The 17335-nt window shown below is 34.2% G+C and overlaps 1 protein-coding gene across 1 annotated transcript; it reads left to right on the forward strand.

The window, feature by feature from the left end:
* Window positions 1–31: 31 nt before the first annotated feature.
* Window positions 32–16650, forward strand: LOC110834052 (lysosomal alpha-glucosidase). Its single transcript, XM_022072833.2, has 18 exons — window positions 32–1191; window positions 1689–1837; window positions 2041–2215; window positions 3955–4045; window positions 4713–4881; window positions 5348–5417; window positions 5847–5951; window positions 6333–6470; window positions 6797–6913; window positions 7138–7343; window positions 7968–8101; window positions 8340–8491; window positions 9026–9174; window positions 10029–10113; window positions 10577–10758; window positions 11527–11615; window positions 12784–12980; window positions 13498–16650. Exons 1-18 carry the CDS (start codon window positions 358–360, stop codon window positions 13558–13560), a joined length of 3105 nt encoding a protein of 1034 aa, XP_021928525.1. The 5' UTR covers window positions 32–357; the 3' UTR covers window positions 13561–16650.
* The last annotated feature ends 685 nt before the right edge of the window (window positions 16651–17335 follow it).

Raw genomic sequence — 17335 nt, forward strand, 5'->3', positions numbered from 1 at the left:
AACCAACCCTCCAACTACATTTTTACAGGACAGTTATGTTGGTATTTAGTGTGATTTTGCAGAAGTGAGGGGTGTGTTTGTTTTGTTGTGGGTATTTGATGAAATCACATTAATTGTCAAGTACAGAAGTGCATTTGCATACAGTAAACTTTATGTCCGATAAGTTTCGTGGCTAAGTTAATTGTGTTAGAAGTGTTCCCTGCAATTTCTTAATTCATAATCAAGATGAAAACCTCACCACTAAATCTTTGTCTACATTGATTGCACAAACGGAATACTGTTATTAATTATTATGATGTTGAAGCAGAACTGAATATTAAGGGTTATTGTCAGTTAGTGAAGATCAACAAATTCAGCATGCAGGGACCAATAAAAAGTGTTCTTAGAAGAATCACGACTCTTGGAAGTGTCAGGGCAGATGAAACTCAACCCATTGAATCAAGCTTCAATGAGCAGAAAATGAATGAAGATACAAATTCTGTTACTAAAGAAACATCCGGACCAGAATTTAACAGACTGAATGTACGTTACTCTTCTACAACGAAACTTACTCCTGATGACTCAAGATGTCCCCGCCCTAGTGTTTCAACATTTTTAATATTATCATTGGTAATCATTCTGGTCATCGTTATCCCTATTATAAATCTGAATTCTCAGTGGCCATCAGACGAATTTAATCGTGTTATCACAGATCATAGCCACTCTAATCCAAGAAAAGAAATTGTACAAGAAAGGGAAAAAACAGTAGTTTTTCATAACATAATGAGACAAGTTGTAGAAAAAGTGGCGCACAATAACAGTATGTTTTCCAGCCATATCATTCGTCCATCAACAAGTGTTACAACCAAGCAATGTGAACAAATTTCTGATGAATTTAAATTTGATTGTTATCCAGAAGATGGAGCAACTGAGTCACGTTGTAAGGCAAGAGGATGTTGTTGGGTCTCCAGAAATAAGAAACTGTTGAATAAGGATTCTGTTGAAAACAGTAGGGTACATCACGCGTCCTTAAATGTTCCATACTGCTTTTATCCTTCTGGTTATGGTGGCTATAAATTCATCAATATAACTGAAACACCATCAGGCTCAATTTCATTCCTTAAAAGGACATTCAAGTCACCATACCCTGGTGATGTAGCAGTGATTAGGATGGATATTAGATATGAAACAGAACAGCGGCTTCGTATAAAGGTAATACAAGTTTGAAGTAAAGGCAAAATAACATTGGCAAAGGCTTTCTGCTAATATGAGTTTGCTGCAAGGGAAATACACATTGAATATTACTTATACCTGTTATTATATACTTTACCTAAGACAGAATTTTTTTCTTGTTTGTCATTTTTTGCACACTCAGTTCACTGAAAATGGATGGTGAATTGTGTGGAAAGTGATGAACAAGAAAACCAAGAATCTACATAACCTCCAAGATGCTACACTATAGACTAGAATGTTCATACTGATGCACAACACCACTGCAATGAATATTTTTGTGCCACTTATTTAATTAGTGAAAGTGAAGTTGGTCTTATATTGTTTTGAAATGTTTAATGACTAACAGTTTAATATATGGATGGTGTCTTTCAAGGGCCATGTCTGATCCATTGGCTATTTGTTTTGAGCAGTGATTTATAAAAACTTATGAATTTTAAGACAGTAGTGAAATGCTTATATTCCATCTTTGTTTTCAGATTGTAGATCCACTTCACAGCCGGTTTGAACCTCCATATCCTGAGGTTCCAGTAATGGAACATAATTTACCCACTATGGACTATCAGGTGCAACTTGACAAGACCAAAACAGGCTTTAAAGTTGTGAGGAAAAGTGACAGTGTGGCAGTGTAAGTTAACTTTATATCATAGCTGTCAGATACTTATCAAATACAGAGGATCATTCCAAGCAGTGGTGGCACTGTGCACAATATTTTCAGACTAATCAATCTTGGCTATATAAGATATAACCACCGTAGTACTCTGAATCATGTAACAAAATTGTAACATGTGAAATTATGTTATTAATCAGACAACACGTTTCTGTTTTCAGTTTTGATGCACAAGATGTGGGAGCATTTATATTTGCTGACCAATTCTTGCAGTTATCAGCTTTTCTGCCCTCTGACTACATATATGGCCTTGGAGAACATAGATCTACATTGCTGCTGTCCACACACTGGCAAAGATTCACAATGTTTAACCATGACCATGTACCTGAAGAAAATGTAAGTGAAGGGTATGTTTTGTGTATAGAACTACACTGGAAACTACATTTGATTGTTGGGTTTCTGCACTTTGACCATTATCTAGCATTCAGAACTAAATACAAGATGATGCACAAGTTCCTAAAAACCCAGTAATACTAATTACTAAACACAGTCATTAGAACCATTTATAAATGACCATGATTTACACTTGTTTACTCATACCCTATCAGAGCTAACATTCTTATTTTAACTGTTGCACCTGGTTCTAGGGTTCTAAGTAATTATTCTGTAACAAATCTTTTGTTATTACATAGATAACTGAAAGTTTGCATAATGTACAGTCTACAAATGTATGGTCAGATGTGATAGAACCCTATCCTTTCTGACAGACCATAAAATTGATTTTTAACCTTTAAAAGTTAATAAAGAAAGTGAAGCATATATAGTAGTATAATGTCCATGCCTGTTCAAGTTTCTCCCTGACAATGCTTTTGACCCAATTTACAGGTTCTGCTGGAATGTGGTAGGAATGGCATATTATATATCACTTCAGTTGCATACTTATAATTCTAAGCCGTCATCATTATTAATATGGTGAAAGTGCCTTTTAATATAGGATTCTGAAATGTAATGTGATAATAGATCTTTGAAAAATATAAGGTTTGTTCAAATGAAACCCATCCATGGCACTGCTAGTGAGTGTGGCTAGGTGTAGATAGTTGCATGGTTATGTGTATCATATGTCAGCAGCTGACCATGTGCTGTGTGCTTGAGGGGAGAGAAGTTGTAGCTCCTTCTTGTTCTTGACCACGGTGCTAGATTGGGGTGAGTTGTCAGTGTTATTCCTTGGCTATATTACCTGGGGAGAGGGTTCCTGGTACCCAGTGGATAGAGGAGACCTGGTGGGCCGTGTAGCTGGTCTGGCTGCAGAGGCTAGAAAAGAATCCTTTGTCCCCACTGGTCATACCAGTCCTTAGTCAGATACTTCATGGCAGAATTGTGATTCTTTGCCTCACTAGTATGATCAGAAGAGGTCTTGGAACTATCCAGTCTTTTATTCAGGGGCTTTTTCCCAGGAGGTGAAGTCAGCCAGAACAGTTCCCCATTTTAAAGTGAATGACTTCCATAGTTTACAAAGTGTCATTAACAGTTTGATTGCTGAGTATATTTGCTATATACTCATCCAAGTTTTCTGAATTTTTTTACAAAATTTAATATTATAAAAATTATTATTATGTCAAGAATATTATGTTGGTGTGGGCTTACACATGCTCAGGGAAATGCCATTTTGCTGCTCTGACATTAACTGATATTAACAAGTTACTTTTTGCTAGTGGTCAAGAGAAACATATAAATACAGGTAGTTTTATATGTGTCTAAAGGTGGCAGGGTATGTGCAGTCTGTCACTGGTTTTGTAAGCAAAATTGAAGGTTGTGAAATTTATAGACCAGAATATTTCAGTTGAAGTGATGTGATATGGTATGCACCAGCCCAAAATATCAAGGACATGGTGGTCAGAGTGTGAAATAACCAAACATAAAACAAAATGGAAGATAAATATGGCACATAATGTCTGCCTTTTTAGTACGGTAGTACCATTAAATATACGGACTGATTACTTTCAAGGCATTTAGTAGACCCTCCAGCTGATATATGGTAGATATTTTGGCCATATTCTCCCAAAATCTCAACATTTTTTATAATTAATTCTGTTTAAATGCTTCATTATTATTGCATGTGTGTATTTGTTTTTCAGACAAATCTCTATGGCAGTCATCCTTTTTATCTGGTAATGGAGAAAAGTGAAAAGAGCCATGGTGTGTTTCTTCTCAATAGCAATGCTATGGGTAAGTCATATTTCCTGTCTTAAACTGGATGCCATTACCATTGATTCATAGGAAGTTATTGCTTCAGGGTGAAGTGTTGACAATGATCTTCTGGCTTATGATTCCATTCTACAAAGCATCCGCAAGGCCACATGGTGTTACAGTCCAGAGGACCATGATCAATATCTTTTACATCATAACTTCAAATCTTAGATATTGTGCATTTTGTATTTCATTTGGTTTGGAGTCTAAATTTTTCTTGTTATACAGAGGTCTTTATTACAGAGAGGTTTTTAAACTGTACTTTTGTCGTTAAGGATTGTTCATTAATGGTATTACTTTTACATTTTACCTGTATCTGCAGAGATGAGATTTATGAGGAAAACTGCTGGCTTTACACTTTTGGACCACAAAAGAAATGAAGAAATTCTAGAAAAATTGCAAGTCGAACGAGTCTCTAAATTTATTCAGAATTATCGTGCCAATTGGAAAGATCACATTGAAAGAATGGACACTAATAAAATCCCAAACCAACTTTTGAACTACAGACCGAATGGAAAGAGAAACCTGGGAAGACTGTTAAAAAGATGGAATGAAACTGTAACAGGCCACTTGGCCTAATACTTGATGAATATGATGATGATGATCTGTAATGAACCTTATAATTTAAAGAAGTTCAATGTTGTAGAGGTGATCCTTCAACCAGCACCAGCCATCACATTTCGAACTGTGGGAGGGCTCCTAGACTTCTTCATTTTCTTAGGCCCCAGTCCACAGAATGTTATACAGCAATATACAGAAGTAATTGGAAGACCATACATGCCTCCTTACTGGGGATTAGGATTCCATCTTTGCAGGTTTGCCTTTAAGAATATTTGTTCTACCTATGAGCAAGTACGGTAAGCTCTTTATAATCTGACACTTGCACATTTGAAACACAAGTGCAATAAAGCTTTTTGTTTTCAAATAGTACTTATTCAATATTTTCTTATGTTTCTTTTTTGCAATCTGTTACCATGTAGTGACAAGAGAAATTGCTGTGAGCATAAAAAAACATTAAAATTGCAAATATTGGAAACATTATATCTCATGTTTGAAATTATTTCCACTTTTGTACAAATTTTATTTTTACAACATTATTTATTAATTAAAAGGCCTTGGCAATTGTTTTTAACTAAGTTTATAATGTTGATTTTGTAGCAGCTGATTTTCAAATTAAAGTTAGCATATAGTCAAGATACAGATTTTCATTTTGACCACATGTACTTGGAAAGAGTATATTGATCACTTAGCTGACAATTGTATGGTCCTTATCATTTTTAGGTTTGGTTACAACAGCTTGAATAACACACGGGAAGTTTGGATGAGGACTCGGGAAGCAGGGATTCCACTGGTAAAACATTTGCTTCAGCTTCTGATTTGTTATTTTATAAATCTTATGTGTATAATGCTGTGTTATGTTGGTCCAGGAATTAAGATGATAGTGTAATATTTAATTTAATTAATATGCTTTTGTTACATCATAAATTTAATATACATGATTAGAACTGCTTTCCAAGTATGTTTCTGTATTGTGTATTCCCAAGGTTAATAGTTTGTGCTACCAAAATTGAACTTGTCATATTAAATGTGTTTTTTTATTTTAATGCAAATTTTTTAGAAATAAGTATGTGTGGTACTTGAATACAGTATATTAAAATGGTTCTTAAAGAAATGGGATGTGGACTAAATTGATATGCCTCAGGATAGGGACCAGCATATGTCCAGTTTGTTTTGTTTCATTTTGAATGCCTTTTACCTTACACGTGCAATTTAAATACAGGATGTGCAATGGAATGATCTCGACTACATGAACAACTCCAATGATTTTACATATGACAGAGAGAAGTTCAAGTATTTACCTGAGTTTGTGGAAGAATTACATGAGGTAAGCGTAGTATCAAAGGTTGTAATTGTGTTACCTTTTGACAAATGTTTGTCAGCACATGCCAATCAATTTTTCCTCATTAGTATAATATAGTGTTTTTTTTTAAATTGGGCCACAGTTGACAACATACTATTTTATATTTTTTAAATTTTTTTAAAACAAATTTCAGAAAGTATAGGTGTTAATCTGTTTGTAATAATTTTTAACATTATTTTAAAAGTAGAGCATATCATGACAAACAAACATTATTATTCAAATGTTGTTACTATTCTCTAACTGCTATTAATATGTGGTTGTGTGAATTATTATACTGTAGTTAGAACTTATCAAGGTATGAAAATTAAATGTTACAGAAAAGCATTCCACTTTTCTTGTTTGTAGCTGGGGATGCATTACATTCTACTAATAGATCCAGGAGTTAGTGGAAGCGAAAAGCCAGGCACTTATCCACCTTATGATGAAGGCCTTCAAATGGACATCTTCATTAAAAATACCAGTGGACAACCATTTGTTGGAAAGGTGAGTTTACAGAGTGTCCCAAAAAGATGTATATACATAAAGTTCATAGTCTGTATTATAATGTGTTTACATCTATGGGACACTATATCTCTCTGAAATAATAATTGATTAATGAGTAATGTTTTTGTTACCTTTAGGCTGTAAAGAGTAACATATAAATGGTTTATGTTAATATTATGCTTTGAATAACAACACAAATTATATTAAAAAACATATTTCCCCTCAGTTTCTTCAGGTGAATGCCAGGTTATTACTTCAAAATAGGTCATGACAGCTCCTTTAAAGTCTTGCATTATTGTTTTTAATTGTATGTCTGTGTTCTTTAGGTATGGAATCGTGTCTCTACAGTGTGGCCAGACTTCACACATCCTCGCACTGTTGACTACTGGCTGCGACAGTTGAAAAGACTTCATCAGGAAGTTCCATTTGATGGAGCATGGATTGTAAGTACTTTTATAAATAGGGGATTACAGACTTAAAGTTAAAAAGATGGTCATGAATTACTTGTCTCTTTCATTATTAAATTAATTATCAACATATGTTAAGATATTAGTATTCATAGATTGAAGCCTAGAATAATAATAAACTTTTACATTCAAGTAGTGAAGTCTGAATCACAAAGGATGGTTAAAATAAAATACAAACCTTCCTATTTGCTTTTGTATAGGATATGAATGAACCATCCAACTTTTTGTCTGGCAGTACCAAGGGCTGTCCAGATAACAATCTAGAACATCCACCATATTTTCCAGCAGGAGTGAATGGTGGCAGGCTGTTTTATAATACACTGTGTATGTCAAGCACCCAATATGCAGGGCGCCATTATGATATACACAATCTCTATGGCTTTACTGAAGCAATTGTTACAAGTTTGTGAGTACCAGTATATTGACTTAATGCTTGTACTAGTATTGTGCATTTTAAATTGCTCATTTCATTAATAGACATTACTTATTCATACCATTCGCTAAATATAATTCTGTTTGTTTCATTCTAATTACTATGAAAATATATAAAGTGCCTGTGGTACAAAATTTAAAGTAACATTCTGCTAAAGCATGATTAACAACAAACTGAACAAAATGTGAAAATGGAAAAGTAGTTGTGTAAATAGCAGTAACTTTAAAACTTTTTATGAAGGTTGTACGTCATTCCTGGCTTTGTTACTTGTATGTTGTATATTCTGATTCTGTTTATGAACATTACATCAGAGTTTAATGAAGATGACGGTCTTCCTGGTGTGTTGCACCATGTAGTCAGGTAGAAGTTTGATAATGTTGGTGAAGTCAGCAAGCACTTCTGAACCATCACTAAACTTCTACCATGGTGCAACATCCCAGAAGACCTTGGTACTCACCACCATGAGAACAGGTAATCTCATCAGAGATTATGTTCATCACAGAACAGTCATGAATTGTCACTTTAGTCATTTATTTAATTTAACAAATTATTTATTTGTGGCATTTACACATAGCTCTGTTTTCCATTTATACACAGTGTTATGACAGAAATTAGAGAGAAACGCCCTTTTGTGATCTCTCGTTCAACATTTGCTGGTCATGGGCTATATGCTGGTCATTGGAGTGGTGACATATCATCATCATGGTATGATATGAAGAAGACCATTCCACGTATGTATTTTTAATTTATTTTTTAGCCTTTTCTTTCTTAAAGAGAAAAGTTGGTTTATGACATCATGCTATCTATGTGGTTTTCTTAGTTTGCCACAATTATTATAGATTTAAAACTAACGTGACATTTTGTAAAGTTGTGACCTTTGGTCAGAGTGTGAATTATGGAAATCTAGCGCCTTAAAAAGATAATAAGTAAAGGGATTAATCTCGGTTTCATTGCTGACCTGTCCTACAGAACTTCTGAACTTCAATTTATTTGGAATTCCACTAATGGGTGCAGACATATGTGGATTCAATAGGAACACAACTGCAGCACTCTGTCAGCGTTGGAGTCAACTGGGTGCATTTTATCCATTTTCTCGCAATCATAACACAGATGATGGCATTGTAAGTATCCCTCCTTTGACAGAGAATTGTGTCTTCAGTACTTTGGAATTTATGAATATGCCTGGAATCTCATTTATGGGAAATATGTTTCTCTTCAGTCATTTCTCACAGGTAGTTATTCAGAAATGACGACTGTGGTGTACAAGATCATAAGTATATCAAAGGATAGTTTGTATTTCACCCTAATCAGTAGTTTCTGTAAAGCATGGAATTGGACAATGATGTTCCTCGTGGTTGTGATGCTCGTAAGTAGATACCAACGTTTGAGAGAAACATTGTATCCATCTTCAGGGCTGAGGTTTTAAATGGCATGTTTATCTAATATGTTGGTATGTATCTACGAGTTTACATGGCATCATGACCAAGAACAACTGAATTATCATCTTCACCGGCTTGAGAATCTCAGATCTCATCATGAAACTGCATGTTGCATATTAGTAAAAATTGTATAGCAGCATATATTTTACAGAAAGTTGCATGTTTTATGTGAAAAGAGATATGTGTAATGAAATAATTATGTATTCTGTACTACAGCCACAAGATCCAGTGGCATTGGGACCTGCAGTGGTGCAGTCAGCTCGCAAGTCTCTGCTGGTGCGTTACTCACTGCTGCCATATCTGTACACCCTCTTCTGGAGGGCTCATGTGCATGGAGATACTGTTGTGCGACCTTTGTTCTTTGAGTAAGTGTGTTATGTGTAAAGGAAGGCTGAAGAATTGTGCCATGTTTATGTAGTTGCAATAATTGGGCATTTTAATTTTATTAATATACCAGTGCAGGATATTCTTTGTTAAGTTACAGTTACTCACTTGGTCAAAGAAATTCCCTGTATTTATGGAACCTGAACAATCTTTTCTATGTTTACAAAGTCCCACCAGACCTTATTCAGTGTAAGCTGAATTGAGTACATCGCCCTTATAACCTGTCTTCCCTAAAATCCATTTAGTAGTATCTTCCTATATATGCCTAGGAGACATAGTCCATTGTGGTTTTCTGAATACATTTTTGTCACTTTTATAATTTTGTCAGGACTGATGAGAGAAAATTAATATTAACTAAAATGTGTTTCTTGAAATGGACAAGTTACATTATAAAAGAAATGAAAAAAATGTTGACAAAACTACAGTCTTCACCAGTAACACATTTTTTACTATACTACAGAAGACACTGGGAAGAATATGTTGATAGGATCCCAAAAAACCATTGTAATCCATCATCCGACAGGAAACGTGCTTAGAAAGACCAAAAATGATTTTTAATAACAGAAAGTTTAAATAAGTATATTTAGAAAATAACATAAACAAAGAACCATTTTTTGCTAAAATTAGAGGATTTTAATTTTAATTGCCTCACAGAATAGGTAATATGTTATTTCTCAGGTTACAAAAACATGTCGGTACCACACATGTTGAAAAAAAAGAAAAGAAAATCAATTTGAATTCTAATGGCTTGTAACATATTGCCTCCATCTGCAGAACAGAAGGCCAGTCTCAAGAGAGAACTCAGCTTTATGGACTGTTATTCATTTTCTTCCAGGTTCCCATCAGATGTTCACACTTACAGCATTGATGAGCAGTTTCTGTGGGGTTCAGCTCTCATGATAGTACCTGTCCTGGAAGAGGTGAGGAAGTTTAGTGTGGACCATAAGCAGAGCAAACATAATCATAACCATAACTTATGGTTATGATTATGTTAGAACTGCAAAAGTAAGGGACTTCTAACTGGAGTATAGGTTTTATTTTTATTGTTTTTTATGTATATGGTTGAAATGAACACTGGGAAGTGTGTTGTAAGAAATTAACTAAGTACTCTTGTTCCTTTTAATATCTGCTACAATGACTTTTTAATGCTTTCTTCAAAAGCAATCAGATGGTTCTGTTAAAAATGTCATAAGAACTGAGTTAACATGTAATCAGTTTTAAGTTTTCTCCAATTAATGTTTTAGTAGTATGTATTTTGTGATAATCTATCTCTTTATTGACACCATAAATATAAATTGAAGGACAGGTTAGATCCTCTCTTTATGATAAACCTTGTTAAATTAAGAAAAAAATTGTTCTCATTATGTGCACATGCTTCCTCAGGATAAGACAGAGGTGTCAGCCTATCTTCCACATGCATTGTGGTATGACTTCTACACATTGGCTGTAGTACCAGGTAGTGGTACACAGCATACTCTATCTGCACCACTGGACACCATCCCTCTACTAATACGAGGTGGCAGTATCATTCCAACACAGGCTCCCAACATGACAACCACAGAAAGGTAGTTCAGTAAAATGTGCCCTATCTGAACGCTGTTCAACCAAATGACCTGTTAGTTGTTTGTGCTAAATGCTATAAGTATTTACTGTTGTAATACATCTTCAGTGTTGCTAGATATTATCAGGTACAAGTTTCATATCAAATAAATCAAAGTAAATAAATAGTGTAATGAGTAAACAGATCCAAGTCACACAATTATTCATGGTGACTGGATCATGAAATTATCATACTGATTTGGAAAGTCATGTACAGTTTATTGGTTAAAAATATCAGTTTTCAAATAATAATAATTAAGAATCTTATGACCATAAATGTTTATCTGGTGCTAATTACAGTTGCTTTTGTTCCTTTCATAATGAATTATATACATAATATGTTCTATGAATTCCAGTGATTAAGGATAGAGTAATATGGAGAGAGATTGTGCGTGGGTTACAACCACTGGGGGTGCCAAAAATGAGGTTATGAGACCAAGTTAGAAAATATATACAAAATAAAATAGAAGATTCAAATGGAGTGCTAGTGGAAGGATAGAGATAATGGAGAACAAAAAGCTTTGTCATAAGGTGACCCACAGTGGTTGAAGCATCAGCCTTATGCCAAATTAATGTGGATAATTGGTGTTGTAACTAGAATTTACTTCATATAACTTTTGTATCATACTGTTCACTCGTACTGAAGTTTGTCTCATAATTTTATGCTCACAACAGCACTTACCAGTTACTGTGTAAGCTATTGCTGAACTTTTGCATTATTTTTTTTCCCTCAGTCGGAAAAATGATTTTGAGCTGCTGATAGCCCCAGATAAGGATGGCCGTGCCACTGGCTCTTTGTACTGGGATGATGGTGATTCACTCAGTGAGTATAGAACGGAGTCTGTTATTGCATTATGGTGCAGAAGTAAAAAAAAAGTTGTCTCGTAATATGTGTGGATAACTTGTATAAAGAAACATCTTATTAGCACAGTTAAATATTTCATCCCAGAGGACTTCAGCATTTTTTAAATTAAAATATTGTGTGCACATAGAAAAGCCACGAAATTCAATTTGTTGCATATTGTAAGTTCTGAATTTTTATATTAGTCTACAGCTTTCAGACCTTTCTGAAGAAGCATTGAGCTGCATGCCATATTATATCTAGTTTTTAAATATAAGTTTCTGCAGAAGATTTAATATCTTAGGGCTTTTAATTTTATTTTTATTGTAGTGCAAACTTGATCTTGAATTGGAGTTGTATTTGTTGAATCAAATATTAAATTGTTGGTCCCATTTTCACCATTATCCTTTTATTGAGAGTAGGTGAATCCATCTCCAGGATTCATGTGCTTCAGGGGGTGGGCAGGGTGAAAGAAGAACAGTAAGACCATAACTGAGCTGATTACATCATACAGAATGTATAAAACCCAACAACAATCATGTACTGTGGTACAAAAAAGAAATTAAGAGCTGGTCCACACTGTTCCAACCTCCCCTGTGACACTGAAGTCTTAGTCACCCTGGTTGCTTGCACGAAACCTGGTGTAGACATGGTGTAATCACTAGCAGAATGTGTATTCATTCTTGAACATAAATTTGCACAAAATCATTTGTTGCTGTTGGCGAAGTATTTAGCAGTGTATATCGTGACAGAAAAATACCAAATAAGACAATACACTGGTAACATTTTGGGGCTCATGAAGTGTTGGACAGTTTTGACACATGTAAAGCTGTTCTGTAAGTTCTTTTAACAAATATAAAATAACAACAACTTGTTATATTGATGTCAACAAAACTAAAAAATGATGTGGTCAGAGTTGCATTTTAAATGGAACATTCTGTATTAAGAGTCATGAAGTAGGCCAGTGATTGGACATGTAGAAAGTTGCAGTGTGTGTTACGAAATGTCAGTGCTCTTTTGCCTATTTATTTTCTGATCTCATAATACAAACTTCTGTACATGCATGTAAATGGTAATATGCATTATGCAAGTATATGGTTTATGCTCATATGTCTTTGATTATATATTATTAAAGATTTTTTCATTACAGATACGTATGCAGATCGACGGTACAACTTTCTGAACTTTACCTTGGCTAAGTCACATCTCACAGGATCTACAATTTGGTGGGAATATAGTGCCATGCCAGTTTTAGATAAGGTCACAGTCCTTGGAATACAGAAGCCAGTGAAGTCTGTATTTGTGAACCAGGCTTCTAAACCATTCTCTTACCACACCATGAACAAGGTTATTTGATTGTGTCAATCATTTAATGCTGAAATATCACTGGATCACTTTTAGCTCTTGTCCTACAGTCACAGATTCAATCACGTGTCTCTGCATAAAACAACTGCAGTGTACTGGCTGTTTTGAAATACATCATTTACCAGCATCCTGATGTTAAGACCAAGAAAATTTTTGCCAGAAATGTTTAGAATGTGATATCTTTGCTGGCCAACACCAGTTTTAGTTGCAGTACATTTCTCATTAAAACAATGCTGCATATATTTCTGGATGTGTCCTAAAGAATATTTAAATTTATAGGTGGAAGTTTGTGACTGATACGAATTTATATTAGGTTCTCACAAAATGTACCGTATTATACGTTATACTCTCTCTTCATTATGTAGCATTACATTTCAGCTAACACTTAAAAAAATCAGTAACTGTTGAAATTGTCTTCAAATATGAAATATATTACTTTTATTTTTGGAAAGCTGAGTTTAGAAATTTGCTCATTTCTAATTCTGTTCTCTGTTTTCAGTTTATGAAGGTTGAGAACTTGAAACTTCGTCTGAACAACTCGTTCTCTATCCACTGGATATAAAATAAATTAAGATAATAGAACATGGTATTTGAGGTAAGTGATACTGTGAAGGCCAGCATAGTTACAATCATTAAATAAAGTGACTGGAAATGAATAGATGGGTATGTTTAGCTCATTAATTTGTGAAGGCAAATGTTCCATTTCAATTTGTAGCGTTGAATTGTTAATTCTATTTGATGGGGTAGGGACTGTAAGTGAGAATTCTAGTCCAACAAAATCAAGAAGAGTGAATTTACAGATGTAAAGACTGTCTGACTAGAATATTAATTTGTATTAGGTAAATCTAAATGTTTCTGATGATGTTATTACAATAAACATGACTATTGTTATTCTCTAGCAATTGAGACTAGCTCATTATAAGCACCACAACCAAGTAAGAATTCTACTTCTCTTTTACTTAATGATGTAAACAGAACCAGTTTCTGAAATGTGTTTGGAAAACAGCAAGGAGATTGATGATATTAATAATGACAATATTGTTTATTAATTTGTATGTTTAACTTTCCTTCCAAGTGCCAAATTTATGTACATCGTACCACTGTGAAATGTAACTACAAACTAACAAGTGTGATTACATTGTCAATAGACCAGCTAGTCATTTTCCTAGTCTGTTGTTGTTGCGACTTAAAATTGTGTATTCTAAACACGTGGCTAGCAGGCATAGTCTCATAAAGGTTGCTTTCACTTTGTAACTATATAAAAGAAAGCATAGTAAAGATGAATAAATGCTGTTATGTGACATATGTTGGTTGTAAAGTGAACTAGAAGGAATGCTGTACATGTTGAAATCATATTACAAGCTTAAGGTTCAATAATTAATTTTAGCATAAATTTTGAAATTATTACAGTTTTATATGACCAACACATACCAATGTGTTATAATGCTAATAGGACTTGAATGCAGCTACCTGAGTTTTGTCTAGACTGCACTGAAGAAATAAGTCCTGGAAAGGTTATCAACTCTTTTTCTTGAATTATAACTTAGAGAAAACTGCATATCCCCAGTTAACTGACTAGTGTACAGAGTAGCTTAGTGGTACCAAACTGTGGTCTGCATGCTACTGTTGTTGGTTTTATTTATAATTTTGCCTTCTTTTAGAGTGAACTGATGCCACTTTGAAATCCATGACCCATTCAATATGTCAGTTTTCTTAGTAATGCCATAGGAACAATAAGTGGCATGGATTGACTGAAAATAGTTTGTGAGTGTTTTCTGTTTTCTCTAAATTGTGTTGGGGAAGAGGATATTTGTTTGAAGGTAATGTCATGACTGGCAGGGGGGACATGCTCAGAAAATTGACTTTAGCTATGAATGCGGACAGTCCGCAGCCTGTGTAAGAGCTCAGTTCTCCAATCCTTTATGTAACCAAAATACTATATATGTTAGAAATTACCATAATTATGTATATTCATAATATGCTTTGATTATCCTCTGTAGGCAGTAAAACTATGTAACATCAGCATGTATAATGTACCTTAATTCACAGTGGAAGCTTGTTAATAGAGAATTGATGATGCGTACAGTAAATAATTTTATTTTAAAAAGATTTTAAAATAATTTTGTGTAAAGTGAGGTTTTTGTAAGTTGGGTCAGGTGTAACCTGAATACGGTCTGTAACATTGGACAAGTAACATGTAACATTAGTTTATCACTAGAAATGGAAAAAGTTTGTACTTTTTGTGAAAGTAGTTGATTACTTCGTATTACATAGAGCAGTCTGAGTAGTATTTAATGTCATTAAATACCTTGCTGATAATGCTCACATGTAAACTGTAACTGTAATATGAGTAATATTTCTCTCATAGCAGAAATCAGAAGAGAACACTGTTCAAATGTGCTAATGTTGGAGCTTGGATCACGGAATACAGTAGTGGGTCACGTCAACTGTCGTAAGAATACTGAGTGACCTGTGTATATCATGAAGTTGCTCATTATGTAATATTGTAAATTTCTCACGCACTTCAACCATGTTAGCTCTCTAAGCATTTTACTTTCAAACACTTTTAATTCTTGTACTACTGCTGTCAAAGTGAGGGATGACAATTTTGGCCGTCCAAGATCAATACGTCGTACCTGCCACTTCCAGTGTCATAAGAAAACATGTCAAGAGATAAATATTATTTTATTTATAAGGATTATGTACAAGTTGGTAATAGAAATGTTCAGATGAATTCTTCATATAATATTTAGATCTCTGTAGGCAAGTAACTACTGTTAATGGAAATTTATGTGTTAAAATGTTTTGCAAAGAAAGAAGTAAAAGATTGGTTTGAAGGGTTCTGATGATGGTGTGTTGCAGTAAGCTCAACTGTCATTTCAGAAATTATCCATCAACTTGATTACAATGGCAATGTCAAAAATAACGGTCGAGCTTAAGAAGTAAATGACTTTCGTGGAAATAAACATTTGACTGGGCCACAAAAGCCAGAGGAATTAAAATCCAAGAATAGTGTGAAGTTTGTCTCCATATTAGAAGTGTGACGAATGTCAGACTTAAAGATAATGTTCGAACTACACTAATATGACCTCGGTGGCAGTTATGGCTGAGTGGAAAAGTGAAATTCATGCAGTAAGTAGCGCAGTAGGTATGTTGCCAACAGTGTTTAGCCAGTGTATTTTTGTTTGATTTCTGATCATTTAGTTCAGTTATTCCTAAGAACAAATTATATGTGTTGGAAACTATAGAACCAAAGAAGAGGTCCATACTGTTTACATTCATTTCTGGAGATGTGGCAGTTCTAAAATGTTGTACACTTGAACACTCTTAATATTTGAATACTGTAGATGTTAATTAAGCACGCATTGATTATTGTTCCATTGATTATTAACGCACAACTTGTTCTGTTATTCTCTTGTGTATGACATATTGCTGAGCATTTAGATTTTAAAATGGTAGTAACAGTTCAGAATATTAGTCCTTGTGATACTGTGTAGGGTCAGATAGTACTTTAAGTATTTAAATTAATGTAAAAGCAGTACATTTAGATATCTTTGAAACTTCATGTCATTTACAAGCATTTATTATCAAGAGTTATTTCACAGTTCTTTTGTTCTAGAGTATGAATATTAAATAAAATATGCATCATTGATGTTTCTGTTGCAATAAAAATCTCTTACAGGGAGTGACTCAGTCTGAACCTTTTCTGAAGGAAATATACCGGTAAGTAGGGAATGATTAATGTGTGATATTAATGGCTGATGCTGGTATTGTAATATTTATTTCTTTTCAGATATCCCTAGAAACGCAAAATATTACATAGTCTTATTAAGTGTAATAGAACTACATTAACTTTATAATAAAAATTATACATCAAATACTTGCCAAAACGTCCCCAAGAAAGTATGTTAGATGGAGCTGAAATTTGTTTAGATTAAAATTTGTACTGTGATATAACCTAACATACTCCTTCAGTTTTCACGTGCTGGTGCTTTGTAATAAGAGGAAAGGTTCTTGTGGTGAATATTTTTGAAACACTTACTGTGCTACAATTTAACATATATCAGAGGGACATACCACCTTCATCTTCAAAGTAAAATACGCAGTACCTATGTCCAGAACGCTGGTAATTGTCTACAAGACTACACAGTGTTAAGGGCAATCAGCCTGATGACAGAGGCAGCAAGTATCTGTGAAACGCTGGTAACCTTCTATCTGATGCTACAACCCAGAAGACAGCCGTTTTCATGCTCGCCACTGTGACACCCTCATTTTACATGACTACGTATTTTTGTGCTGTGATGGATCACCATGTTACTTTTTCAAAGCACAAATAC

This window comes from Zootermopsis nevadensis, unplaced genomic scaffold (genome assembly GCF_977971745.1).
Source record: "Zootermopsis nevadensis isolate Lab colony 2312 unplaced genomic scaffold, Znev_1.0 Znev_ptg000017l, whole genome shotgun sequence".
Taxonomy (NCBI): domain Eukaryota; kingdom Metazoa; phylum Arthropoda; class Insecta; order Blattodea; family Termopsidae; genus Zootermopsis; species Zootermopsis nevadensis.